The 27,814-nt window shown below is 42.9% G+C and overlaps 1 protein-coding gene across 4 annotated transcripts in view; it reads right to left on the bottom strand.

Moving 5' to 3' along the window:
* The window catches only part of GALNT18 (polypeptide N-acetylgalactosaminyltransferase 18), a 236,587-nt gene that overhangs the window by 202,234 nt on the left and 6,539 nt on the right, over window positions 1-27,814 (bottom strand). For 3 of the 4 annotated variants that reach the window (XM_066187212.1, XM_066187215.1, XM_066187214.1), the window contains exons 1-2: window positions 8,192-8,267; window positions 7,758-8,025 (exon numbers count right to left, since the gene is read on the bottom strand). In XM_066187212.1, the coding sequence (XP_066043309.1) occupies window positions 7,758-7,992 (235 nt within the window). In that variant the 5' untranslated portion in view covers window positions 7,993-8,025; window positions 8,192-8,267. Of the gene's footprint in view, window positions 1-7,757; window positions 8,026-8,191; window positions 8,268-27,814 lie in introns of those variants that run through there. The other variant, XM_066187213.1, reaches the window with a different exon arrangement.

The raw sequence follows: 27,814 nt of genomic DNA, 5'->3' as shown, positions 1-27,814 counted from the left end.
CTCCAGCAGTCAAACCTGTCACCAGCAGGCAGTAAAAGTGGGGCCATGGCAGTTCTCTCTATCCCCCTCCTCTGCCCTGCTCCTGCAGACCTGATCCATAGGGATGAAGGCTCCGAGTCAGGGCTCCCACTACACATTCACATGGCACTGCTCACAGGACAGCTGGGATTCCTGCCAGCTGCCACAGCGCTGTTGCCATAGAAATAGTACACTTTAAAAATCTCCTGTGTTTAAAACACACTTGAAGCAGCGACTGTAGCAAGAATCCCCCACACACTTGAGAAGACAGGTTGGCATTTTAAAGGCAGAGCGCTTCAAGGTAGCAGCTTGGACCTTCCACCTCCAAACTGTAAAACAGAAATCAGAATACTCTCATTTGTTAATTTTCAAAGCCAAGCAAAGGAGATGCTGGAGAACTGTAATGATGACCATCATGGTTTCAGCTCCTAAACATCTCTGCCCTTCCCTTAGAAAACTGAGGGACTCAGAAAACTGAGGATATCATGTTTAAAAGAGCACCTTAGTTACAAAACACCAGCTGAGCATTTATTTCTGTGGAGAAAACAGAAATAAAATGTTGTTTCACAGAGAGCACATCTGCATTGCACAACTGTAGGAAAGATTTAGGTATAGATAACAGCAGCATGAAGTCAAAGCATTAAGCTTCATGTACCTGAGAATTCCAGCGTCTATGCAGAGTATCTGTTCCCACTAATCCAACAGCTTGGCACTGGGCTGTTCATCGGGTTGCTAAAAGGAAGGAGCCCAGGGTTTCTAAAGAGGCTGCAGAGCTAGCACTGCAAGGCCAAGGGCAGCACAGAAAGATACCCCCAGAGATGATTAAAAGGGAAATAATACAGCAGATGAATGAAAGAGGATTTGCCTCAGAGGAATGAAGTTTTCACACATTAGATTTCACAACATGAAGGTAGTTTTCACTCTTGCATTAGACAGAAAGTAAACTTTATTAATTTTGTTAATGAAGTAAATGACCTCACTGCTCTGGACTCAGGGACAACCCCAAGACACCACAGAGCCCAGCCTCCAATCTCCAGGCCAAGTGTGGCTGACAACATAACCTTATGGCTGCAAGAAACGAGGACTGCCGTTAACCAGCTACAGAGGATTCCTATCCCATTGTGGACCTTTCCAAATTCCATGTATTAAGAGCTGATAATCAAGTTCCCGGGCTGCTCCAAAGACAAACAAGGATCCTCCATCACCCTCAGGAAGCAACTAAGCCACCTTCCCAACTGTCAAGATTTGAGCCCAATATTTGCTTTTTTAAATCACCACAGATTTTCTTTACGCATCGTGTCTCTAACGTTCAGACGGGTAATACTGGCTTATCCCAGCACTCCACAGCTTATGCACACTTTCACAACCTAACGCTGACGAAAAGACCCTTCTGCTGAAGGCAGAATTAAAGCAAACTGCTTCTGTGACTTGTCACAGGCAAGGGAGCAACGTTAAGTGGAGAGAGGCAAAAAGTGCCTCATGTTACGCCGTGAGAGAACAAGAGTCCAGGACCAAGCTGATCTCACACGTTACACCCAATTCCCCGCAGCTGTGTGTAGGCCTTGCTTTATGCTCCTTTCCAGATGTATTTACCTCTATTCTGGTCATACAGATAAAAATCACTCGCTAGTACTGAAGTGGGCATAACAAGCTGGCAGGAAAGACCTCGGCTGGAACCCCTGCACAGCTGCAGGCTGCCTGTGCCAACCTGAGCAACGTAGCCCAAAGTGGCACCAGAGCGGCACAAATGAAGAGCCCAGTGCAGAACCTGAAGCAGAACAGCTCTCTCTGTCCCTGCTCAGCCCATCCATCCTCTGGGCTAAAACCTCCCCCTCCTCCCACTGAGGCTGGTCCCATTATGCAGAGATAACAAATGTCAACAAAAATGAACTTTTTCAGAGAAAAAAGCAAACTTTTCTAGCTTAGCAATGAGGGAATTTGTGGAGGGCATGGAAGTCACAGCTCTGCTCCTGATTATTTTTTTTAACCTTCCGTTGAAGTCTTCTTTCATGTGAACTACAGAAATTGTCATGATTGAAGGAAACTGAATCCAGGTCAACTCCCTTCCCAGCTACAAAGCTATCATTCACTCTCACTCTGCAGCCAAGTAAAACTTTTCTTGTTTCTGTCAAAAGAAACAATCTCAAATAAATCTACCATGCCATTCCCACTGTATAAACCTGAAGAAACAGAACAATCTAGATGACAATCAGGAAAATAGAAAACAACAAAAAAAGAGAAATCTCATTCTGAAGAAAACAACTTTAATCATGAAAGGAATCATACAATATCCAGCAATGAAATCCAGTAACCCTAATAAGGCCAAACTACCACACCTCAGTTTTGCCCACTGCATCCTAACCCCAGTGACATAAATCCTCAGTGCAGGAACCAGCAAGAATATAATTAGAAAGGAGCCAAAGATATTAAAAGCACCAAAAAGTTAATTTTAATAACAGTAAGAATATACTATCAAGGTGTAGTCAACATAATCAGCAACATTAAGTCTTCAGTAGATTGTCCTTGAAATACCTACACCTCCAGTGTTGCTCGAAAATTTACAGCAAATTAAGTCTTCCAGTTGAAATAACTATATTAAGGGTTCTTTAGTGTGCTCATCCCTAAGCATGGAAGAACATGAAAGTTAAATTCCAATTAATCTGCACTGACATGCAGTCATCTAGAATGACTTGAGAAGTCACAGTCTAAAGAGGAAAAATAATGGGATTAATCCTGCCTGTCTTACATATGCAAGTAGTTGCTTCCATTGCAATTAGCTGCATTGGGACAGCAGATCTCTGTGCTTGTACAGAGACAGGGAATACAGAGCCCTCTGCAGTGGAGCAAGAGCCGAGTGTTCCCAGGGCTGCTGCCTGGTGCTCATTTGTTTCTCAGTAGAATAAACACACCGCAGCGAGCGATAAACATGCCTAATTGCTTCTGAGCTTGAGGGAAATAGGCTGGGGGGATTTAGCCATTAATTTTTCCCATAAGGAAAGTACCTCAGGAGTAAGAGACATGGTGGAGTGGCCATCTGAATCCTGGTGAGCTGACTCTATGGAACCCAGGTAGGGTTACTTAGCCAGGCTGCAAAAGACAGAAGACATTCTTCTTTGTGTTTGAGATCAAGAAATAAAGGCTAGATAAGAAACATGACTTTTACTTATTCAAATCTGTCCCAGGATAAAATTAAGAGTGTGAGTTGACCTAGTTCCAAAGCTCAAAATATGCAGTTTCTGGGAACAAATCATTTTACCCTAACACCTGACACGGGGACTGAGTGAATCACACACAGAGACCTCTCCCTCACCCAGCCGACCACAGAGGGTGATCAGATATCCAACTATGGGACAGCTAATATTAGCTCAAGTAAATCCACACGGAATAAAAGATAACGTAAACAACTCTTCTAACACAAATTTTCCCAAGTCCACACAGTGCCTGATATTCCACTGGTAAGAACAAATGCAGCAGCTTGCAAGGATGGAGGACCAAAGTCCTAGCAGGACACAGATGTCTTAGTAACCATCCGTCAACCTTAACTAAAAATTCAGCTAATTCACAGAAATGAACTGCATGTTACCACTTCAATTTAGATCTAGCCCATGTCTAAACTGTTTAGTAATTCGGTTTAGGTCCAAGGAGTTGGGAGGAAGAATGGGGCAGGGGCAAGGAAGCAAGTTAATGTCATAGACTTCACCATCTATAATCTTTTATGATAATTTTGCAACAAAAACATCATCTGATTAAAACTAAGAAGGCTGAAAACTGTCGCTGTAGGACACGAAAGAAAGACTCCAAATATTTCAGAAGGCAAAGAGCATAGAAAAAAAAGGCTTTATTTTCTAATTCTTGCTACCTTTTATAAGGTGTCCTGATACAGACTTAACATGATTGGTGAATAGGAATGACACCTCTCTAATCCCACTGGTTAACTAGTGGAACAGCAAAACACCAGCTGGAGAAAAATTGTTTCGAGAAAGGATAGTTATTTGCCAAGATTGTTTTGAGAAGAAACTTTCTTGAGGAATTTTTCCTTGGGAAAAAGTCAGCAGCTGCAAGCAGGCTAAAAATCTTTCAGACTCAGAAATATCAGGCCCGCAGAAAACTACTAAAATGACATTGCATAATAAGACAGGATGATGTGCAGCAGTGTTTTGAGTGATATGGGTTTAATCATAGCTTAGCTTTTCAAGGAAAATTAAACTGTGAACTATGATGGCCTAAAGTGGGGCTGCAGAAAACAGCACATTTCTCTCTTTTGGCTGGTGTTTTCCACTTTGTCACTGATACGAAACGAAGTGTCAGATTAAGAGCAGCCTGCCCGCTCCCCTCATCTCCCAACTGCACGTACGACTTAAGGCAAGTTTTTGGTGTCAGAGCCAATGCATAATGCATTATTAAGATGAAGGATATGTTGTGATCTGTCTGAAGCACTCTCATATTGATTTTAATAACGTGAGAGTGTTTGGGGGTTTTTGAGTCAGTTTGGTGTTTGTGAACTCAGCAGAACACAGGGGTTTTTTATCCCACTTAACACTCGTTAACCTCAGCCCTCTAAAGCATACTTTTCTGGGAATAAAGCTCAGTGTTACTACACAGTCCATGTGCCACACACCTCTGTCAGCCATGAAAAAGGCTGCATTTTGCATCAAGCTATCCATCTGGTCTTTTACTCAGTTTCTTTTACACACATAAACACATACACACAATTAATCTCTAAAAAGACACCATCCTGTTTGCAACCTCCAAAGGAGCTGGGAACTAAAAGTTTCTCTCAGTGGGCTGCCTGCTAGCATGGAGCATATGCTTCCTACTGAAGATTTGGGCTTGGGGGGGAGGAGAATCTCCTTGGTACTGGTTGGGGAGCATTCAGATGCAATTAACACCAAAATCCCACAACACACTGCCACAGAAAATCCTGCAGGTCACCATCACTGCAAAACGGTAAAGTCACTTGACCAAAACCATCTAGTGAGCTGTGTCTGGCCACAAGCCAGGAAGTCAGGATTCCCAGGTTTCAGTCAGCTCAAGTTTCAGCATCGAGCTTTAGCTCCACAGGATTCCTCTCTCTGTGGCCCGGGATTTCCCTGTCCATACCGCTCATTCCAAGCACAAGGCGTACCAGCTTTGATTCCCTGTGAACCTCTCTTAGCTGGAAATCTCTTTTCAGTCTGATGCTTTTCTTGCCATGACAATGTCTTTTTAAAAAATACATACTTTTAAAAGGCTTTTATATGAAGGCACGTCTTATTTCTTCTCATTTCCAGGACACTTAATAAAACATTACAAGATTGCAATTTATATTGCGAAGGAATTCCCAGGTGGCATCTAATCAAACAATTCAATCAGAAAGCAAATTAAAATGAAATATTAGCGCAACCCCGTGTGTAAAATGCAGCAGCTAGAGCTCTCCGGCATTTGCAGGATATCCTATGGAATGTAATTCTATTACCCGTGTTAATTTCATGCCTGTTCAGCGTTGCAGAACATCTGAGCTACTGAGATCTCACTCCAACACAAAAAAAAAAAAGCACTGGTCCAAGGAAAAGTTGAACAGCAAACTACAGACAACCCTTATAACCATGTCTAGAACCACTACAGCAGCTGGTTTACTCATTGTCTGGCAACAGCTCTCAAAAACATAATTTCTTAAAGCTGACCTTCAAGTTCAAATCAAACCCAGACAAATTTGGGCTATTTCTTTCAATAACTTCAGCGAGTTTTGCACCATGACCTAGAATTCCCAGCATTTCACAGTTCTAAGCAAAATCTGATTGAAGTAACACTATATCCTACACAGTATCTGCCACAGGAACTCCTGTGAGAACCCCAGCTATAATTATTTTCAAACAAAAGTACAGAAAATCCACTTTGAGCTAAGGATCTGTGATAATTTTTTTTTAATTCAATTATTTATCTTAAAGACTAAGCAGTTTCAATGAGGCATGAGAAAGCTGTAAAGCTTTTTTTTAACCCCCTAGTATTTTAGTACTTATTACTAAACTGTTCACTTCGTTAATTTTGAAAGACCCTCTTCAACTTTAAAAGAAGCATTGTCTGAGGGGAAAAAAAAAAAAATCTGGTTTGGCTAATGGATAAGTCACCAAAAAAACCCCAAATGGCTTATGCTCTAATCCGTGCTATACTCTCCCCTGATTTAAATGCACCTTTTCTCTAGCACTCTAAGAACTGGTGACGGAAGGCACCAATATGGTTAGTTTCCTTGAAAACAGTTGTTAGTTTCCTTGAAAAGAGTTGCTAGTTTCCTTGAAAATAAGCAAGGCTATGTAAGTTTCACATCAACAAACATGAAGGAGCTACGCTCCAGCCTCATAAGGGAAGTCAATTAACTTTGTGTATCTCGCTCTTAGCCAGAGCCTTTTGGAAAATCCCTGCCTTCATATATGCTTCCACAGTGCACTCCACTGGCACACAGACAAGAATACATTTCCTTTTTAAAATCCCTTCCAGGAATCAAGAAAAACTTAAGGACTGCATGATAGAACTTAAAACTTGAAGAAGCTGCTATAGCCCGTTCTCCAAGGCAGAGAAGGGGAAATAAAAACATAAAAAGCAGCATTTTGCTCCTCTGAGCAAGATGACAAGACTAGCCGAGAAATGAGTGCATATACAAAAAATGAATGATGATGTGCCATATTTAGAAAGATATTAACACAAGCCAAGGCAAAGTAGCTGGGCTTCAATAGCACTACAAAGTTACGCGTATTGGCAAGGAGGGAAGCCCATCTCATATGGGATTACCCACCCAGCTCAATCCAACTGCTTCATCTTTCTAGAAGACCAGTTTGTCAAAGCTGCCTGGAAATGAGCAAGATTTTTTTGCACTGGTGACAGGCATCCTTCACCACATGGTCTACTTTTCAGATTCAGGAGAGACTGGAACTGGGGTCTGAACATTTGGTGGAGGTTATGCAGAAGTAGAGGAAGATGGTTCCTCTAGATTTCGTACAGGTTCTCACCCACCCCCAAGCCTCCTTAACATCCAATTCACCTGGCAGGCTGAGAGAGTGACGGTATGATGCCATGCAGGTGATGAAAATATAAAGGAAGACACTAAAGATCCCCCAGTAAAACAAAAGTCACGTAAAATCCCAAACTCACAGGAAATAATCATCTTCTCCCCCGGTGCCTTCCCACTTCAACCCTTCTCCCAGGGCACCCATTAAACGGCGATCAAATTAAAAGGCATTACACAAAGAGAGATTGCCCCAGTTATAATCCCGAGAGGCTCGCGGCACTCCAGCGGCACTACGGGAAAACCTTCATCACCATCACCCCAAGGAACACGGAGACTCAGCACGGATTAGCAGAGCCGGGCTTAAAAAGGGGGAGGAGAACAAGGATTCCGCTAGCAGCAACCCAATTTTGAAAAATAACAAATAGAAATAAAAATAAAAGGCGAAAACAGCAAGACGGGGAGCGGGTCTCGGCTCGGAGCTCTCCCCGCGGACCGCTACGCGGGGAAGGCGCAGGCAGGCGGGGAGCGGAGGCTCGTTCCGGCCCCAGGCCGAGCCCCGCGGGCGGGGGCGGCTCCCGCAGGCTCCCCCCGGGGCTCCGGGACGGCTCCCCGGCCCTTCCGGGCTGGCCATGGCTCCGCCGATCGCGACAGACACGACACACGCACACACAGCCGACACACGGCGGGAGGGGATGGAGCCGCACACGGCGGGCGGAGAGGGGAGCGGAGGGCGAAGCAAGCGGGGGTGAGGTGGTACCTTGGATGTGCTGCTTGATGACATTTTCCAAATGGTCCAGCCTTTCTATAATCCTTAAAGTGTCCCCTTTGTCTTCCTCTAACTTTTTTTCTGAGATCGGCTCCTGCACTTTCACATAAACACTGGCAATGTAGTTGGTGACCCAGCCCACGTACAGCAGGCAGACGATGTTAGTCATTCCACTCAAAATCACGCAAGTGGACACTAAAGTTTTGGTTTTCCTGGTGCACACCATCCTGAGATCCCTCCATATAGCTCCAAAAAAATCCTGTGATCCAGAAAACAAAGATAAGCCGCGATGAAAAGAAATCCTTTCCCCCCTCTCCCCGAAACGGAGACCACTCCGAAGTCAGCAAATTTCCATGCAAAAAGTTCTCTAAATCCACCGAATTAAAAAAAAAATAAAAAATAAAAAAAACCCACTTGTCGCCTACCTAGAAGGAGAGGTGGGGGCGGGGAGGGCTGACAATTAGAATCCCGGCTTTGAGCACATGCAAATCGCGGAAAGTTTGCGATGGCAGCAGCGCCGACAGCAGACAGCGAGGCGTGCCAGCCGCCCGCCGCCTTCAGGCACCGCCCCCCGCCCCGGGCATCACGGCCGCCGGCAGCCCAGCGCCCGAGCCTGGCAAACTTTGTTCCCTCCGCCGCCGCTTCCCATCGCGGCCGAGCCGCAGCAGCGCCGGGAGCAGCCTGCCGGGGAGCGGGGCCGGCCCGGGACTGACGGCGCCCGCCTCCAATGGCAGCGGCGCGGGGCGGGGATGCGGCGGGACCCACCTGCTCCTCGCTCCGCACCGAGCGCCTCCCTGCCTGCCCCTCGCCCTGGCCGCGGAGGATCCCCGGGATGGAGAGGAGGAGGCTGCAGCCGCCCGTGCCGCCGCTCGCAGCCAGCGGCGTCCATTTGCCCGAGGGGTGAAAGCGGAGACGTGCCTCGGGCTCGGCGGGGCTCTCGGCTCCCCGCGACCACCCCACCCACCGCTGCGATGTGTTTGGCTTTGAGCCTCTCGGCGTGCCCGCTTCCCCGCCGAGGGTGGGCTGGGAATACCGAGTGGTTGCGGGCATCCGCACCGGCGAGCCCCGTATCCATCCGTTCATCGCCTCCCCCAGCTCCCTGGGGATACGCTCTACCCGAGAACATCCAGAATTAGCTTCAGTATCAGGGACACGATCAGTAACTCACAGTTGAGTTCGGCATAGCCGCGCTGCTTTCCTCTCTTCACCTCACATTTTGCATCATTTTTGAAAACACATTAAAAAGGCAAATTCCTCTCCGTATGAAATCTCACTGATTTGAGAGAAGGCACATGATGAATCTTTTCCATTCCTTTTAAATAGGGGCTTTTGTACTACATGAGATCATTTTCTTTTGATAGTCTCAAGACAGAAATGTTACCAGCGTATCCAGTATTAGAAACAATGAGGCACGTGTTAATTAACATTCTAAAATTATTTTAAATGCTTATCCAATGAGAGCAAGAATATCAAATGTTGTGGATTGACTGCACTCTGTAGTCACGCTCCAGAGCCGTTCGTGCCACCAGGGTTTGCCAGTGTGCAGAAAGCCCAGCAAGGTACCAGGACTTACTACTCCGAAGCATAAACACGAGCGTTCAAACCCTTCAACAGCTCCAATGTACGTTGCAACATCTTAAGAGAAGTAAAAGCAGATGACTTGTCTTAGGTCTTGGGGGTTGTTATTTTTAAATTAATTGCAAGCAAGACCCAGTATTCAAGAGAGAAGGCAAGCAACTGCCCCGCCAAAAGACAGAATGACTTCTTCCTTTCCATCAGTTAGTGCTCCATAGAAACAGTAAAAATGATGAGTACTCAGACACATACAAACCAGCACCAACAAGAAGCTGCAGTCAACTCTGCCAGCAAAGCCGAAAAAACAAACTGCTCCCTCAGCCTTCTGAGCCTCTCTGAAGACTAAATGAAATGTTGCCCAGTTTAAAAGTACTTCCCCTGTGGTAACACTAGAAGAGGTGAGCCCAAAAGAACTGCCTTGGAAATTAGAATATGTATCACAAGGTGTTTGAACGAGAAACCAATATTTACATTTTAAGAAAAAAATATTTTCAATAACACAGGGAAGTTTGCTGGACAAAGCAACCAACGAACAAATTCAAGCTTTGTGAAAGACAAAACACTGACAGAATATATTAGAAGAGTTCCACCCTGTAACTCACTTATTCCGCTTGGTCTGCAATGAATGTTTGTCCACACCATCATTTATTTTGCTACTCTCTATCTTTGTGTACCACTTCAGTGTTACAACTTTGCTTCTGGTAGCAACCGAGAGCAGGGAAGTGCTATGGCGGAAGCCTTTAGTAATAGTGTTACCTAGACTTCATTTAATCTTTGCAGATCCTGCCTGCAGTCACAAAATACCAATTCTTCAGCAATTTAGGCAGAACCCAGGACTTAGCCTGAGACTTCTCAATTACAAGCACAACTTATCTGAAATCAGTCCAGGTAAGGGATGAGTGACAAGCATTAATAAGTCATAATTTCCATGGAAATATATAAAATACCAAGCACTCACTGCTTTTATGAACAAATATGAACAGGACTTGTTGCTAATGACTGTAAGCACATCCTTAAGTGACACAAGCGTTTGGAAGAAGATGGATAATGTGTCTCACAGCCTTAAAAGGTCGCTTAAACAGTACATAATTGATTAACCTACAGTAGCTATTAATAGTTCTTTAGCCTTTTGTTTCTATCAGCTCTCTGATCATGTTTAAAATATATTTTCATTTATAACCACATTCTCCTACTGCCAAAGCTGCACTCCTGTCTCCTAACTTGAGCCTTGATTTTACTGAAGCTACTATTAAAACTGACTTCATAGCAAAACCTCCAGATGCTTTGATAAACAAAAAAACTGTGCTTGCTTTCATGCCTCTGGTAATAATATTCTAGACAGGTCTCTTTAAAAGTCTCCTTTTATGGGTTTATACAAAGTTGGAGGTATCCAAGTGTTTGCCATTTAGAAATTGGTTGTTTTTGTCATTTTGATTTATTGTTTAGTATTATAGGCCAGATGAGACCCCTTCATGCAACGTATTACGTAAATACATAAGCAGTCCACTTTAATAATTTAATGGGAACAAAAACAGGAAAAGGAACAATAGGAGAATAGAAATGCTGCCAGCCTCACATTATAGTCAGGGAGAAAATTAGGTGGTAAAACCCTTAAATGTTTCTTTTTTGAACATTTAAATTATAGGGGAGCACAAGGTCTATGAAATATTTTCTCTTAAATCAAAGTGGTGTTTTGTACTTCAGGTGTTTAAGCTTGAGGCACTACAAGCTACAGTGCAGGGTATTAAAATACGTGTCTCGATTTTATCCTTGTCCTGATACTGCTGTGCTAGGTCATGCTATGCAAATTATTTCATGTAATTACTTCACATTTCTTAAAACATGTATATATTACAGGCTTTAATGCAGATTGCCCCCAACTACACTGCTGTAATAGGCCACCATTTCAAATGGTGCTGAGGAAATATTAATCTCACAATCCAGTAAATAAGGAAGATAAGTGGCAGCTGTAAAGTGACCTATAAGAAATTCAGTCAGTATTTCTTACTTATCATTATAGTTCATGGAAGGGGAATGTTTATGAACTGCATTTCTATTGCTACATTTTGATGCAGGTTAAAGCATTTTTACACTTAAGACGATGCTTGAAACATTAGAACCAAAAATACTTACCCCATTTTATTAGAACAAGTTTCTTACACCTCGTTAGAAATCAGTGGAAAAGCTTAACTTTTAAACTTTATCAGATTCTATTCAGATTCTTAGCTGAAATCCTATTCGTTTGTGGAGATAAAATCTTCATTATTATCTAGTCTGAGGAGACTTTCTTCTATTATTTCTTCCCTCTCGCCCATGATTATCACATCTCTTTTTTTTGAAAGGTGATAAAAAATTCCAAAGGCACTCACTAAGCAACACAGCATTTTACATCGTGGAGAGAGAGGACTAAATAAATTTGGGAAAGCCTGAATCACTCTGAGAAGGTAATTTTTTGGGAAGCACTGATGTCTGAGCCTGCGCGCACAAATCAAGACCTGTACATCTCAAGCAGAGACTACCCCTTCTGCAGATGAGATCTTCCCAACAATTCAAAATATAAAACTGGAGTATTGGCTCCTCAAAAGAGGCAGCTTTCTCTATTTTGAAGGTCAAGATCAGGTGTTCAGTCCCCAGGGAAGTGATCCAATGATCTTTGGTATCTATTGTCCCAAGTTATGACTAGCACTAATTTTAAACCGATCTTAAACTTCTATTATACCGTAAAAAGACATATGCAGGAATTGCAGAGATGCTTCTGTATTTTCTGGAGCTGGGTTTTGGAGTAAGGGATTTGGTAAGTGGATGTTGGATGACAATGAATGGGAACTGAATGCAAAACAAAAAGAAAGGAAGAAAAATTGGGAAAAAAAGCTGAATGAATGATAAGTAGGATGGAGGAAGACAAGAGAAAAATAAAAACTACTTCTCCTTGTTACGCTAGGACACAGTCTCATCATCCTTATTCCTCTGGCATTTTCTCTTTGTCTCTCTCTTGCCTTCTTTGGGTCCAGATCTGCTCTGTCCCTTTACTATCATTCCCCGTCATCTTTTCCATTCCTCATTTAAAAATCACCGCTTTCAAATTTACACTAGTTCCGTTACACATCACCCTTCGTGGCATTTTTGGCAATCACCAGTCCATTGAGGTCATGCAGGACTCCTCATTTTTCACCGCTTTGCAAAGACTCCTCAGCAAAGCACTGGCTGCAGCAAAACTCAGCTCCACACGGCCACTGCGGCCTCCCAAGGAGCAGGGTGAATTAGTGGCCAACACACAGACATCCAATGGCATTCACACAACTAACATCCATGAATCCCAGAAGCACTGAGGTTGGGAAAGGCCTCCGAGGTCATCCATTCCAGCCTGTGACTGAACAGCACCGTGTCACCTAGGCCGTGGCATCAAATGCCATGTCCAGTTCTTTCTTGAACACCTCCAGGGATAGGGATTCCATCACCCTCCTGGGCAGCCCATTGCACAGCTGATCCCTTCTTCGCCCCTTCTGTGAAGGAATTCCTCCTGATGTCCAACCTGAACCTGCCCTGATGCGGCTTGAGGCCGTGTCCTCTCATCCTGTCACTGTTTGCTGTGAGAAGAGGCCGATCCCCACCCGGCTCCCCCCTCCTGTCAGGCAGTTCTAGAGAGTGATGAGCTCTGCCCTGAGCCTCCTTTTCTCCAGGCTGAACACCCCCAGCCCCTCAGTCGCTCCTCAAAGGACTCTCCAGACCCTCCCAGCTCCGTTTCCCCTCTCTGGACTCGCTCCAGCCCCTCCATGTCCTTCCTGAAGTGGGGCCCAGAGCTGGACACAGCACTCGAGGCGTGACCTCAGCAGTGCCCAGGACAGGGGGACAGTCCCTGCCCTGCTCCTGCTGGCCACACCACTGCTGACACAGGCCAGGGTGTCACTGCCCCCCTGGGCACAGCCTGGCTCATGTTCAGCAGCTCTTGACCAGCACCCCCAGGTCCTTTTCCACTGGGCTCCATTCCAGCCACTCTCCCACAGCCTGTAGCAAAGCACGGGGTTGTTGTGAGCCAAGGACAGGATCTGCTGCTTGGATTTGTTGAACCCCACACCGTTGGCCTCGGCCCATCCCTCCAGCCTGTCCAGATCCTTCTACAGTGCCTTCTTCCCTCCAGCAGATCAACACTCCCACCCAACTCAGAGTCATCCACAAACTTACTGAGGGAGCCCTCAGTGCTCATGACTGGATCATCAATAAAGATATTGAACAGGACCAGCTCCAACACTGAGCCCTGGGGAACCCCACTGGTGACTGTCCCCAGCTGGATGCGGTACCATGCACCAGCACTCTCTGGACCTGCCTGTCCAGAAAGTTCTTAACCCAGCCAAGAGTTCACCTGTCCGAGCCACTGGCTCCATCTTTTCAAAACCATTCACTGAGCACCGAATGGAGGAAATTTAACATAACAGAAGATACGGAAACAAGACAACGCTGACACCGTTCCATGGGGAAAACTGAACTCTATCCTTTCTTCTGGACTGAGCTCTCACTGCACATGAAGCAATGAGAAAACACCTCATGCAAAGGAACAGAACAGAGCCAGAAAGAACATTGAAACATCTACTGGACACTTATATTAAAAAGCAACCTGCAAGAGCTAGGGGCACATGGGTGTGTGTTGTCTTCTCCATCACCAGATTCATGGCATTGGAAGGTATTTGCCATTCCCCTGATACAGCTGTTATAAAATTTATATCTGTATTTTCTGTTTCCAGTTCGCATTTTCTATTCTCATTGTTTCCCAGGCTTATCTTGTCCATTTGTCTTTCCAAAACGTTTACCTGTCCAAACCATCAAAAATCACTTCATAATGTAATTGATCTCTGCTATGCTGCTGTATTAGTTACTTTTATCTGCTGGTGTGATTTATTTTTTTCTGGCAGCATTACACTGCACCATTTTTTTGCCACAAAACTCTCAGCTAATCCATCTCAAGTGACTCATGTGTGACCAGCAATTCACCAGCAGGAGTAAAAGATGCAACATATGGCGCTTTGAAAGGGGCATGTCTACAGCTTCTCAGAGAAGCATTATGTTCTGTTCTCCTCAAGGCTGTCATATGTCTACACCCTACATCTCCAACGACAACCTTGCCCCTAAGCAACTTCAAGTCTCTTCATTTTGGGGTGTTAAACCTTTTAAACATTTGAAACACATCTCCAGAGACTGTGGCCCACTCAATCTCTGAATCTTTTTATACCCATTACAAATTTAAAAAAAAAAAAAAAACAAAAAAAACCAAAAAAACCAATCAAACAAACAAACAAAAAAATCACTAAGTGGAAAACAATTGATATCGAGAAATCTTGGCTTTCTCAAACAATTCCTCAAAGCTGCTTTCTTCTATCTTTAACTATAGCAATACAAATCATTGTACTATGTCAAACAAGAACTGAGGCAGCCAAATATCCTATTTCGAAATACTGTCTAGCTCTGAATATTGAGGGACAAGAATAGTCCTCTTGCCAGGCTTTGCCTGGAAAAGCTTCAACAAATTTAATGGCTTAAAGGCTGTCTGTGTCAGTGGCTGCAAGTGATGGCTTACACTAGCTGTGCAGGCAATCACAAATTCACAAAGTTCTGAACCGGTACTTTCTCATATTCCAAAGAAACACAAGCATATTGTGCAGGCCTATCACAGACCCCCTTCTTAGACAGCTCTTGGCCAATGTGACTCTCATATGTGCAGTCCCTCCTCACATGGCAGGAGCTCCATACTTCAATTAATTTTTGTAATTCTGCTGTTTCATCAAGTTGTCATTCAGGGTCACGGCTTCCCTCACCTTTTGCAGTTGGCTTTAGAAGTTACTAAGGTTATGGTACCCTCACTATTTACATGCTTGTCTGATCACATCTGCGTATGCTCAACAATGCAGATCCCAACCTCCTCTGCTCATGACTGTCTTCTCTTTGGAAACTGATGATTTCTTCCTATTCTTTGTCCTTTCTGTCTTAATCAGTTTTTAATGCATGAATGGAGCTTCTCCTTAAGCATAATAGAGAACAAACTCCTAGGAAGGCTTTGCAGCCCAAACACCAATTAAATCCAGCGTCAACTGTCATCATTATCCATGTTCTCTGATGTCTCAAAAAAACCCCTGTAAATAGGTGGAACGTGACTTCCTTCAATTTCTCATTAGAGAATTATTTTTCTAGACAAAAAATCATTAAAAGAAGCCTAAACATCTGCAATACTCCTTTTCCTCCCATTCCTGCAAGACAGGGGGTGATTATTTCTTCCAAATTCTTTCTTTTCTGAAGCCTTGGATCTTCATACTGTTTCAGAGGAATTGACACTGAAGCAGTCAAGAGCATTATGCCAGAGTAAAGAGAGTTAATGAGACCACTACAGAGGATTAGAAAGGTAGAACCTCAGAAGTGACCGTAAACTCAAAACAGAGATCAGAGTAAATGGAACACAAAAGTTATTGTCCTTTTTAATTCAAATTGATGGTTAGAAAGAATTAAATAACCTTCTGTAGGTTCAGTTTGTTGTTCAACCAGAAATTATAAAAAATTGTATGATTCTGCTTTACTGGTTTGATGTAAGGTAGGGCAGACACCATTGAAGAACAGTGCTGGCGAAACAAATTGGTTTAACTCTTCCATTTCCTAATCAACATTATCCTATCTAATCAACATGAGATGGCAAATGGCAAATCATTTTAAAGATGAGATTTGGTCAGCTGTCCTTCTGTTACAGTAAATGTACAAAAGCCTCTGTTGATGGTCTTTTGCCAAATTTACATCCATATAAGTAATTCAGCTGAAACATGAGTTTCTACAATTTGAGACTGCTGGAACAATTTTCCATATGACACTTTCTTTCACCAGATACTACAGCCACAGCTTAAGCAAACAAAAAATTCACCTTAAAATACCTAGAGTAGGTTAGCAATTAATTCTCCTTCTTAGACAGATGAAAAGGTCTTCTGCTTCGGATGTGTTTTTTATTTGGTTGGTTTTTAAAGGATTTGGTGATGGCCAGAAGTTATCTTTTCTCTGATCTGTTTGCTGCAGAAAAACCACAACCACCACCCCAAAAAAAAACACAAAAAAAAGCCCTTGTGCCATTTTTAAACAAAACTGACTACACAGCAAGAAAGCTTTCAGTCCAGCTTGGTATTATAATAGCTCTCACAGTATGAGAGGAGACTGAAGGTTTTATTTGGTTAGGCCTGGCATACATCGCACTGCTACAAGAATGTGCAACAACACACCTGTGCCCTGCTTCAGAGCTGCTCTGATGAACTGCAGAGGGAATGGTCTTGTAGTGCTGAGAGTTCAGATTTGTATAACCCCTTGTCCTGGGTCTGACCGAGGTGAAGCCCACAGCCCTCACAGTGCTGTGCTTTGCATTAGCAGCTGGGTGGGTGTGGATAACAGAGCAGACCCAAACTAGCCAAAGGGATATTCCATACCATATGACTGCAGCTCAGATATATAAGCTATAGGAGAGAGGAAGGAGGGGAGGCAGTTGTGATTCCTCAACCTTTGCCTCTCAGAGAAACCATTACGCATGCTGGGGCCCTGCTTCCCGGGAAGGGGCTGAACATCGCTGCCAATGGGAAGGAGAGATTTGACCTTTTCTCCCTCAGCTTATGCACGCACAAATTCTTGCTTATTGCTTTCTTTCTCTAATAAAACTGCCTATCTTCTTCTCTCCCCTGTCCCATTGGGAAAGGGAACGATGGAGCGACTTAGCGTGCACCTGGCGTCCAGCCAAGGTCAACAAGCTACACCCCTTCTGCTCATTGTTTTGTGGATTAGTTTGCCTTTAAGATTTTAAGAAAATCATAAACATGCAATGAGGTCTGTCTCCCCTCAGACTCCCCTCCTCCAGCTGAGCAGACCAAGTGCCCTCAGCCTCTCTTCCTACAGCTCTCCCAGGGCTCCATAGCCTGCTCCGCTCCTGGCTCAGAGCCTCAAACAAAGCACGTCCTCCCTCCAGCCCCAGCCTTGGGCGGCTCCATCCCTCCCACTGGGCTCTGTGTCCAGCTCAAGGTCCCTCCTGTGCCAGCGACACTTGCTCCAGCAGCTGCTGCCACAAGCCCTGAGCACATCACTGCCGTTGCTAGGCAGTCTCAAGCAGGGCCACACTTCATTGAGCACCATTCCTAAATCTAGTCCCAAAACTACTGGGCTCCAAATCCCAACTCCAGATACCAGGATCACTGGGATCTGTTGTACTCCTCTGCTTGTTACACTCCTGTGTCAGTGATTTTCCTCCAGAGGATACAGAGTGTAGAGCTATATCCAAGTGTGAGTCGCTTGCTCAAAAAAAACGTGTTCGGAAGTGTCTCAGCTGACTACCTGTGCTCATTCTCTCTCTGCAATTGTTCTCTACTCATGTATCAGACGGCAGCATTCAGACACGATTTTTGTTACTTTGGACTGCCATCCTTCTCTGCTTTGAGGGCTCTAGGACTTGAGGAGGCCTTGAGATTGTCCTGCTGCCACAGCAGCCCCATCCGAGAAGTGCTTTGCGTGTGCTGCTTCAAGTGCATCTTCAAAGGGCAGGCTCTGCTTCCAGAAAAGCTCTTCCAGAACAAATCATCTTCTACTTTCCAGCCTCAGTCTTTTTCCCCACTCTATTTCTTGACATTTCCTCTTGTTCCAACTGTCTGTGACATGAACTGGCAGACCTTCCCTGAGCTGCTGCTTTCTTCTTTAATGGACAGATAGAAAGAATCAGGAGAGGAGCCCCTCTGAATGTCCTAAAAGTTGAGCAGCACTCATTGGCACAGCCTCTTCTGCTGCCGGCACATCAGTGCCGGACTTCTGCCAGGTGGGCAAGGACAAAGGAGAGCAGACGCAAAACAAAGGGGTTTTAAGGTGTGCCAGGGGATGTTTCAGCTGGACATTAGGAAGACCTTTTTTCCCAGAAAGTATGATTAGGTTTTGGAACAGGTGACCCAGGTCAGGGAGGGAGGTGATCAAGGAAAGCCTGGATGTGGCACTCAGCACTCAGTTCCAGGTGCCATGCTGGGGGATGGATCCGAGGAATTTATGCCAAACAGCTTTGAATGATAGCACAAACTGTTATCCTTTGAACTCTTCACCTTCGAGACTGATCTTCTAGCCACGCAATAAATAACTTCTACAACAAACCTGTCGCCCTAGTCTTCTAGGAAGACCCTAGCAGCTCAACATAGTAGTTTTTCTCCCTGTTAGTTGTAGCTTTTAAGAGTCTTAAAGTTCAACAAAGTTCAGGTTTTCCATTGATTGCTGTGGTCTTTCAGTGCTCCATATGAGACAGGATGCAGCAGTTGATGGGTTTGCACAGGAGCTCCACACCAGCACACATGCAGCAACATATTATTACTTCCAAAAGACTTCCCTTTTGTTTAAGAAATAAAGACAGATGCTTACAGAAATTATCACAGGAAAAGAAAAGGAAGCCCTCAGAGGAAGCCCTGGCTGAGATGCAAGATGTATTTCAACAACCACTAGGGTACCAACAAGTGGCAATCACCCCATTCAGAATTCACAAATTTCTAGGAATGTCTTGAGTCAGGTAGAACTCCAGATTTTAGAACAGCTGAGGGCAATATTTCAAACCATAAGCTGCAGACAACCTATAAAAGTTATTTTTAAGTAAATGCATGCTTGTACACAAAAAAGAAAAGTTAATTTTTTTAAAAATCTCCCAAGAAATTCCTACTAGGCTCTTTCCTTACTAAAGAACAAGATTCCCTCTGGTGTACATTGGGAATACTCAATCCTCTGCTGTACAAATCCCATAGTCCATCAATTTTTTTTTTTTCCCATGGGATGCACTGGCTTTATGGTCTTCAGCAGAACCAGTCAAGCACCAAAGAGGTAGAAACAAGACGTTGTTACATAATTTGGAAGATCTCCAGTGTAGAAGCTGGCTTCACGTACAGCCAGGTCTAGGCTCCAGCTGCAACATTATTTACAGCTTAATTTACAGCTTGAATTTTTATCAGCACAACTCAAACACACAAAATCCACACCTTCTTTAGGCCAAAGAAAAGCTGCAAAACGCATTTTGTAACAGGCACCCAGCAGATCACTAACCCACAGCTTTCACATTAATGATCACATTACAAGATTACAAAAATGCCGAGGCTTTTTTTGACAGGAGGACTGCAAGGGAGAACTTTTTTTTTTTTTTTAATGTGCTATAGTGGTTTCACCCTTCCTCATGTTGTCTTTTCTAGTCAAGTCCAAGAATAAACAGGACTCACATGGTCATTATTGCAAACGGTGTGTTCATTGCCAATTTCAATATCGGATGCCAGAAAATTACCAAATTGTTTATTTCTTTTTTGGTCTTAAGTAGCCTGCACACTAAGAAAAACACTTATTTTTATAAAATCTCCTACTTTTATACAGCTCAAGACAGGGAAGGGCATGAATTTCTATTTGCCTAAGTTCAACACACAGCATGCTCACTCACAGAATAACAACCACAAGGCAGCAATACTTCAAGACCATCTAAAGAAACAAGGAGCTGAATTGCCCTATGCAGATATTCCAATTTACCATCCTGTTCTTTATGCTATTTGCTTTATAATTGCTGGAACAGTCTCTTCTGCCCCACAGAAAACTTCCTTAAAACCACGACTGAGTCCTTGAGTCTAGAACAGGATGTGTGAGCTCAAGGAAACTTTTGGAATTCTTGCTGCTATTGAAATACTAAACACCACATGTTTAAATGATAAAGTCAACTGCAGGGTGGCTTTACTATGGAAATTTCATGAATAAAAGATATTCAGAAGCCTTCATTTATCCCAGTTGAACCTACACAGTTCAAAAAAGTTACAAGACCGCATGGGTTTACGAGCAAGGCGCAATCTGTTTAAATTGTACCACGGCTCTTCCTCCTTAGAACATCTCACATTTTCACCTACCCAGTTTTATGGCCTTCGTTTTGTTAGATAATTTCCTCCACAGGATTACATTCCACTGGCCTCTTGCCAAAAGCATTTGGACTAGAAGAGATGAAATCTTCAGCCATCAACAGAATAGCGGTGCTGACATACATCTTCGGGCAACTGCAGTCTGACCTCTATGAACAGCACTGCGCTAAACACAGATTTCCACTAAACACCACTCGGATGGTGTTTCTACCTAGTTGTTGATAAAAATGTGCATTATAGACTGTAAAGTGTGGAAATGGCAGCAGACACTGTTTCTCTGTAGACTGTAAATAATACAGTTATTTTAGCAACAGAAATTCTGCCCAAGGCTCATGTTATTTACAGCAACCTCACACTTTCCCCTGCAGGGCCTGCCTCAACAAGCTGCTGTTTGTTCCACCAGGGCGTTAGAAAGGTTCTGCTACAAATGTTTCAGAAACAAAGTTTTTAGCCCTGAGAATTGATGTCTGGTTTTGGTGGGTCCTCCTCCTGCATCTGGACATCTCAGGAGAAGTCTCTCAGGAAAAAATGATGCAGAACCCGGATTCACATACTGATTTGTATGGTAAGCAACACATGAAAACAACATTGTAACCTTTTGCAGTGAAATTGAAAGAGCAAAGGGTAGACTGAAGGCGGAGGTTTTTGGGAAGAGACAGGAAAACAACTCAACCTGTAAGCAAAGGGAGGAAACAAGGTACAATGAAAATGATACATTTAGTATTACGTGGTCCACCTGTGGCACAAAATACAACCCTATGCTTTGGTTTTTGCTCTGAGGGGAAGGAAGGACCACTGATAGGACTAAAGAGAAACACCTAATCTGATGTTTATTTCCTGGTGAAATTCATTTGTTTTGCTTCTCGCTGTAAAAGACTTGGGGGGAAAAAAAAAAAAAAAACAACAAACTCAAACACATTTCAATGTAATTCTTCCCCCAGCTCAAGCAATTTCCACCCGTTTTAACTTGGATAAATCTATCACGTGCCAAGCATTATTTCATTACAGTGCTGTGTTCTGAGGATGACTCATCAGTCAAATAATATTTCTGTGAATATATGCAGAACTCAGTGATGCCAGGCTGCAGAACGCACTGCTAGCTGGTAAAAGCAGTACTAATTCCAGCTGCAATTTTTGGTAATAGGAAAAACAGGTAGGCATAATCTGGGAGTTACTGCCATCGAGATTTTCATTAAACAGGACCTCCTGTTTGCTGCGCAAACTCTGAACAAGCTCATCATTTAGCATTTCTATCAGAAGTTCTCATGCTTGTAAGTGCACTCTGCCACATTCTGATAATCAAATGGCATTAGAAACGCCCAGCACACAGCAAAAAGGTGAGTTTGGTGTTTTGAAAGAGGACGCCTGTTTGGGAACGTGTTTTATGGCCACTTTGTGCCAAAGAGAAGAACTCATAAAATAGGCAATGATTCTCCTACTGTCCTAGCAACTTAGATTTCTTCCTTTTTTCAGAAAAGTCAAACTGATATAATGTACCATCTTGAAAGTTCCATTTTCAGGTCCTTTTTTACAAGGCCTGAACAGAAAAGTTCAATGTTCTTAAACCTTCAAGGGCAAAATAAATGCCAAGCCCCTAAGAAAATTGTTTTAAAAAGTGAGCCAGTCCTCCTGGACCCATTTTTATTTCTTTTTTTTTCTTTCTTTGTTATTTTTTGTTATTGAGAGTTATAGGAATTAACTTGCCTTGATTTGGGGGGGGATGTGTTTGTTGTTTTTGTTATTTTCTTAAACCAAAGTAACTTAATGGCTGTGACAAATACTCAAAGTAAGCGCTGTCAGCTTCCTTCATTAAAGTGCGTTTTCCACTTCACTGTGTCTGGTAAAAGAGCCCAAGAATATCTCTGCAATCCAGCAATGCTTCATTATTTTGTTTTGTTTAAATGAGGCAACACATGCCAATCCAGCAGCAAGAAAGAAGATTCTTTCCTTTCTGCAGTGAGGGTACGTGCAGCAAATAGCTTCTGCTGGTTCTCGGATCCAAATTTTATCTCCAGTGCTGTCACAGAGAGCAAAACATCGATTGTTGGTCAAAGGCTAGAAAATATTTGCACAATAGGGAGAAGAGAAATATTTCAAACTAGTTCATGTCTACCATAAAGAAGATACGAATTTATACAAATCATGTTTTTTTCAAAAAATGTAGAGACACAAATATGACTAAAATAATTACGTTATTTCCTTAAAAACCATTACCTTTGGGCAACATCAGCACAAATAGAATTAATAACTCTTTGAGAAATATTCATTTCTTTCCTTTCAACAAAGATGAAAAGCATTTAGTCTCTAATCTGACTTTAAGCCTTTGCCTAAAAACTAAATATGTTTCCCCTCCCCTCCAAGCTGTTGCACTGAAAGGCTTTTTTTTTTTTTTTTGGGGGGGGGGGGGAAGCATTTTTATTTAAAGAAAAAAAAATCAGTATATTATTTGAGTACCGTTGTGACTTAGAGTTCATTCTAATGATGTGCTACTTCTAACGCTGTGTTAATTCTAAATTCTTGACATTCTTAGAGTGGAATGAAAAGAAACCAGTCAAAAATCATACTTGCTTCCAGGAAAAAAAAAAAAAAAGAAAGAATCTGTGGACTAATTTAGAAAAAAATAATCCAAGAGTCCTGTAGGATACTAACAAGACTTTTTGAAACCGTAGTAAATCTGTCACGCTTTCCAAAACAAAATGAAGCAACATGGTCAGAAAGGGGAAAACTCCCACACTTTCCTGTAGCTCAAAGCCTAAGCTTTTAGAAAAGAACTGAAACATTTACTTTCAACCTTTAAGCGAGATTTAATAAATACCCTAAATCAAGACATAAGACATCACATAATTCATATCCATCTTCATGAGCTAAAAAGAGAGAATCTTTCGTATCAGATCAGATCAAAAGTTCTTGCCCTGTTGGAGAACATTACCAATTTGAACACATCTTGTACTTCCTTGCTTTGCTCATCGGACAAGGAGCTGAATTATGGATTCCTTCACAGCAATACAGCCACTGCAATCCACACGTGGGATCACCTAAGACAGCAGGCATTCCTCCATAAGGCAGGAAGAAATTGAAAAAAAAACCAAAGGTCAAAGCTTCCCCGGGTTTTAGACTAGAATTTAGGAAACACTGAAGCTTGACGGTGCAGTGGGAAAATACACAAAACTTATCAACGCCACTAGGCACGTAGTTTTCAAAAAAATGTGGAATACCAGGCAGAGAGGGTAAGACTTAAACAACAGCTCCTGAGGCCGACACAGCTGCGCTAACCTGAATGTACTTTAGGCAGGGGTTACGTTTCCCCTCTGCGAGCTTTCCCGGAGGGGTGGGAAGAGCAGCAGCTGGAACTGGATACCATCCTGGATAGCAGAGATCACAGGGAGTAATTCCCACCAATTGCAGCACCAAGCATTGCGACACACTCACAAAGAGCAGCGGTGAGTTCACGGTCCAGCCTCAGCCACCACCTGCACAGAAACCATGTCACCCAAAGGGGATCATCTTTGGGGATGGGAGAGGGAGCTTGTGTCACAATTTATTTTATACTTTTCTTTAGTCGTCACGTTAACAGTGGAGGTTTCTATCACCTTTCACAGAAGGCTTTATAGCCTCGTGTATGACAGACCACAAACTTGACTATTTCCTACACAAATAAATCTTTGTATTCCACTTCCTCATTATAGGAATGATACCCCAGATTTAATGTATGCTACAGGAGTATTAATAAATGTTAGGCAACTTTTTTATAAAAAAAAAGAGTTCCAACACCAAAAATCTAAAGTTTTAGAATTGGCAAAAAAAGAATAAAATTGTGCTTAGAGATTCTGGTTTTAGTTGTCCTTCAGAAAGGGGAGGATTTCCCCTTAAAGTTCTCCTCCCTCTCATTCCCATTTTCTACTTTCCCCGCCATCACCGTTAAGAATTCCTGCAATGTTTTTACAAGTGTTAACGAGTTCATTAGGCAGCTAAATCAAATTAAACCTAACTGTAATAAAATACTATGCCAAGTAAAAAAAAAAAAATCATAAAACCAGGGAAAACCTCTCAAACTCTGCTACTACAATTATCTATTTTAATTCCTAAGGTGGGAGAACCACTGAGTTTTGCATAAATGTCACACGGTAACCTCTGTCATTGGCAGCAGAAATCTAGAACCCTGACTGAAATCTTGCTAGATGCCATAGCCAAAAGCTGGTTGTTTTTTTTCCTTCCTGCTAAATAAATATCTAGCAGAGCTAAAAGAGAACACAGATGGAAGCTAGAGGAGGCTTAACACCGCTAGTTCATGCATCACTGCTGCTGGGCTTTGCCTTTGCATTTCACTAGACTGCTTTCTTTGAATGAATCAGCATCAGAGACCAACAATTTCATTAACTGGTCAAAGCTGGCTGGGTTGGAACATGAAATATTTGGCCAAACAGTGAATTAGGGGGTGTATATTTACACCTTTTTCTTCGAGGGAAGCAGAGCTCATTCATAAAGAAACTTAATGGACAGTAAATTTAATTGCATCAGTTAAAGAAAAAAAAATTTGAGACATAGTTAGCTGACAGATCAAGTATGAAGACGTGAGTTCTGCAATCACTAAGCTGGAAAAGTACAATTCAGGACATGTTTGTCCTCCACTGGTTATGAGATGGTGCAAAAAGGTGAAGACTTATCTTTCCCAGAGGGCAGTTTCCACAAGCCACGTGTAAACAAGAAACCCACGAGCACTGGCTGGAAACACCGCCACCTTTCTCTCCCAGCTACAGGTGGAACTGAAAGTTTTCTTATTGCAGATTAATACAATTGTCTGATAGCTAGAGAGCTGCAATATTGCTAAACATCAGGTTGCTCAGAAACACCAGGAACCTATTTTAGTGAAATGCCCTTTCAGAGCAAGCCTTTCACGTCATAGATCGTACATAAAAAGGTAAGAGTCACGATTTCCATCTTTCTTTTGTGACACGAACGTACGCCTTCCACGGCTATTACTCCCCCTCAAGTGCAAAAAGGAGAACTTACAGAACTTTAGAAGTTTAACATCTAAGCTGCAAAATGAAAAGGAGCTTCTCCTATCTTTTATTGCATTTGGTAGTCTACACATTCAGGCAACAATGCGGTCATTTTTACTTTTGTCTGCTCTGGAGAATACGTGTGCCCTGCAGAACAGGGCCAAAGGATCCAGAAAATCCAGCTCTTCATTCCTTGAACCAGTTTCAGACACACAGGAGGGACTGACCCCGGCTAATAAACCAGCATAGCTTAACTCAGTTTTCTTCACTTGCAAGAGAACCTTTACCCTCCTTATTTAAAAGAAATAGGAAGATGAACATGTCACTCAGATTAGATTTTACTGAGGTTAGATTTCTCTCAGTATTTAAGACTTCCCCCCCCACCCCTTCCCTTTACAGCTCATTTTTGACAGGCATCACAGGCCAAAAGAGACAGTTAAGAATGTCAGGTTCACAGGACAAGAAAAATAGATACTGTCTTTTTTTCAATATTGTGAAGTCACTGTGGTATGGAGATGACCTGTAACTCAAGCAAAAACTGCAAAGAGACTTTTCTCTAAGAGAAAATCTCCATTGTGCAGAGGAATACTTCAGTGGCTCCCGTTAACATTAGTGTGCTCAAGCACAGGCTTCTGTGACTTGCACTCTGCTAGTCTTGGTGAGTGATTCATAAATGCACTGATCACCACATGGAACATTTGTCCACGGTCTCATTAAAATAATTTCACTATTTTGCCTGGTTAGTGTCGTCATCTTAATAAGATTTTAGAAAAAAAAAAATCTCTTCTGTAATTGTTAATACAAAAAGTCTTTGAGACACTTTCCTTGCAGACAATAATGGGATAAAAGAGCACAACTTCCCTACCCTCTAGAATGTGATTTTTTTATGTATCTGAGGGGATCTGACACTAGCCATCAAGATTCAGTTTCATCTCTGAACCTGCCAAAGAGAAACCAGCTTACAGAAAATATTTGGAATTTATCCTCTGACATAAAACGAAAAAAAAAAAACCAAAAAAACCCCAACCAACCAACCACTCAGTCACTCAGTTAAGCACAGGATGGCACCAACACATATCCAATGTCAATGCCTTTCTTAATTCCTGACTGGCATTCAGAGTCCAGAGCAATGTATACACCTGCCTTTTGTCATACAGAGGACGTCACCACACCAGTGTTTAGAAAGGCAAGAGACAGGACACAGCCCTGCTTTCCCCAAGGCTTCCATCCACAAGAACCACCTCTGAGCTGTGCCACTGCTTCACAAGGAAGGTTTCAGGCAAGCTGAACTCTTGGCAAGACAGCCATGGCTAACAAATGCAAAATCACCACAGGCTGCTCCCTCACCCTTTCCTCACACTCCGAATTATTCGGGGTTTGGCATTATGATATGACAATGACCGAGGTCTACGCAGGCACTTTCGCTCATCATCAGGCAGCACACAATTAATTCACTGTGGTGAATATAAACAAAAGCCACCTGGGCATAGGATAGGGTGGAGGTGATGGGATAGGAGAGATTAACCAAGGTATAGGATGCACCTAACATACGTCTACCATTAAAGACAGAAGAAGAGTTTCACCTCCTCCAGGGCGGCTAAGTCTTATCAAAAGATTTTGCCTCTAAAACCAGTAAACGGAAAAAAAAATTACTACTCAACAGTCAACCATTAAAAGACAATTACACATTGACAAGCAAGATAGTAGCATTTCATCGCCACTTTATACAAAAATGAAGACAGAAACCCAAAGAAATTCTCCATTATTATTTTAGCACACCTTTTTATTAACAGACATTTTCTTCAGTCGGTATTAAATGTGATAAATGTCATATTCTCAAGTTACTGAGGGCTGCTTTTCCATCACTTTCAGACTAAGTTCAACTGATTGTTGGGCAGATGGTGCGAAAGAACACATAATGTGTTCTCAATCTGACTGACACAGATTATAGTTTTAAAGCAGTGATTGAAGCACTTTGATATACCATTTCCTCATCCTCCACCATCAGACAGGAAAGTTTCCTTAGTTACATTGATGCTGTCTCCACAGTAAATAGGGTTTCAATTATTATGCAAGCCACTGAAGTCTATTTTAAGAGTCTTTGCTTTTATTACAGTGCATATGGAGGAGGTTTTCTCCTGACACTTGAATAATCTGTCTTCACCTAGCAGGTGTGTTTTCCTTTCAGATTTTTTTTTTTTTAAATAACCTCCTGAAAAATAATCAGGAGGATTGAAAGGGAACGAACTAGAATTCTGCTGACAGGCATATGTGCTGTGTTTAACAGCACCCAAGAACGGTGCCACGCTAAAAAAAGCACTAAAGCCACACTTATGGCAAAGCAAGTGAATCAAGCGAGAACATCCACGCATTTCCTTTTCAGGTCAGCACACAGCTCCCACCCTCTGCTCCTCCTTGTGCTAATGGTCACAGTGTAAGAGTTGGAGCAACCTTGGCATCACTCACCACCCAAGGCAGAACCAGCTCCTGGCTGCAGAGACCTTCTGAAGCCAGAGCAATGCAGGTGCAAGACTGCGCTGCCTGGAGGAACACAGCCACCATC

The sequence above is a fragment of the Chamaea fasciata genome, unplaced genomic scaffold (genome assembly GCF_029207755.1).
Source record: "Chamaea fasciata isolate MVZ Bird 193981 ecotype frontalis unplaced genomic scaffold, bChaFas1.0.hap1 SCAF_7, whole genome shotgun sequence".
Lineage (NCBI taxonomy): Eukaryota > Metazoa > Chordata > Aves > Passeriformes > Sylviidae > Chamaea > Chamaea fasciata.
The sequence above is the reverse complement of the archived record's forward strand: the minus strand, read 5'-3'. Positions and strand labels throughout refer to the sequence as shown.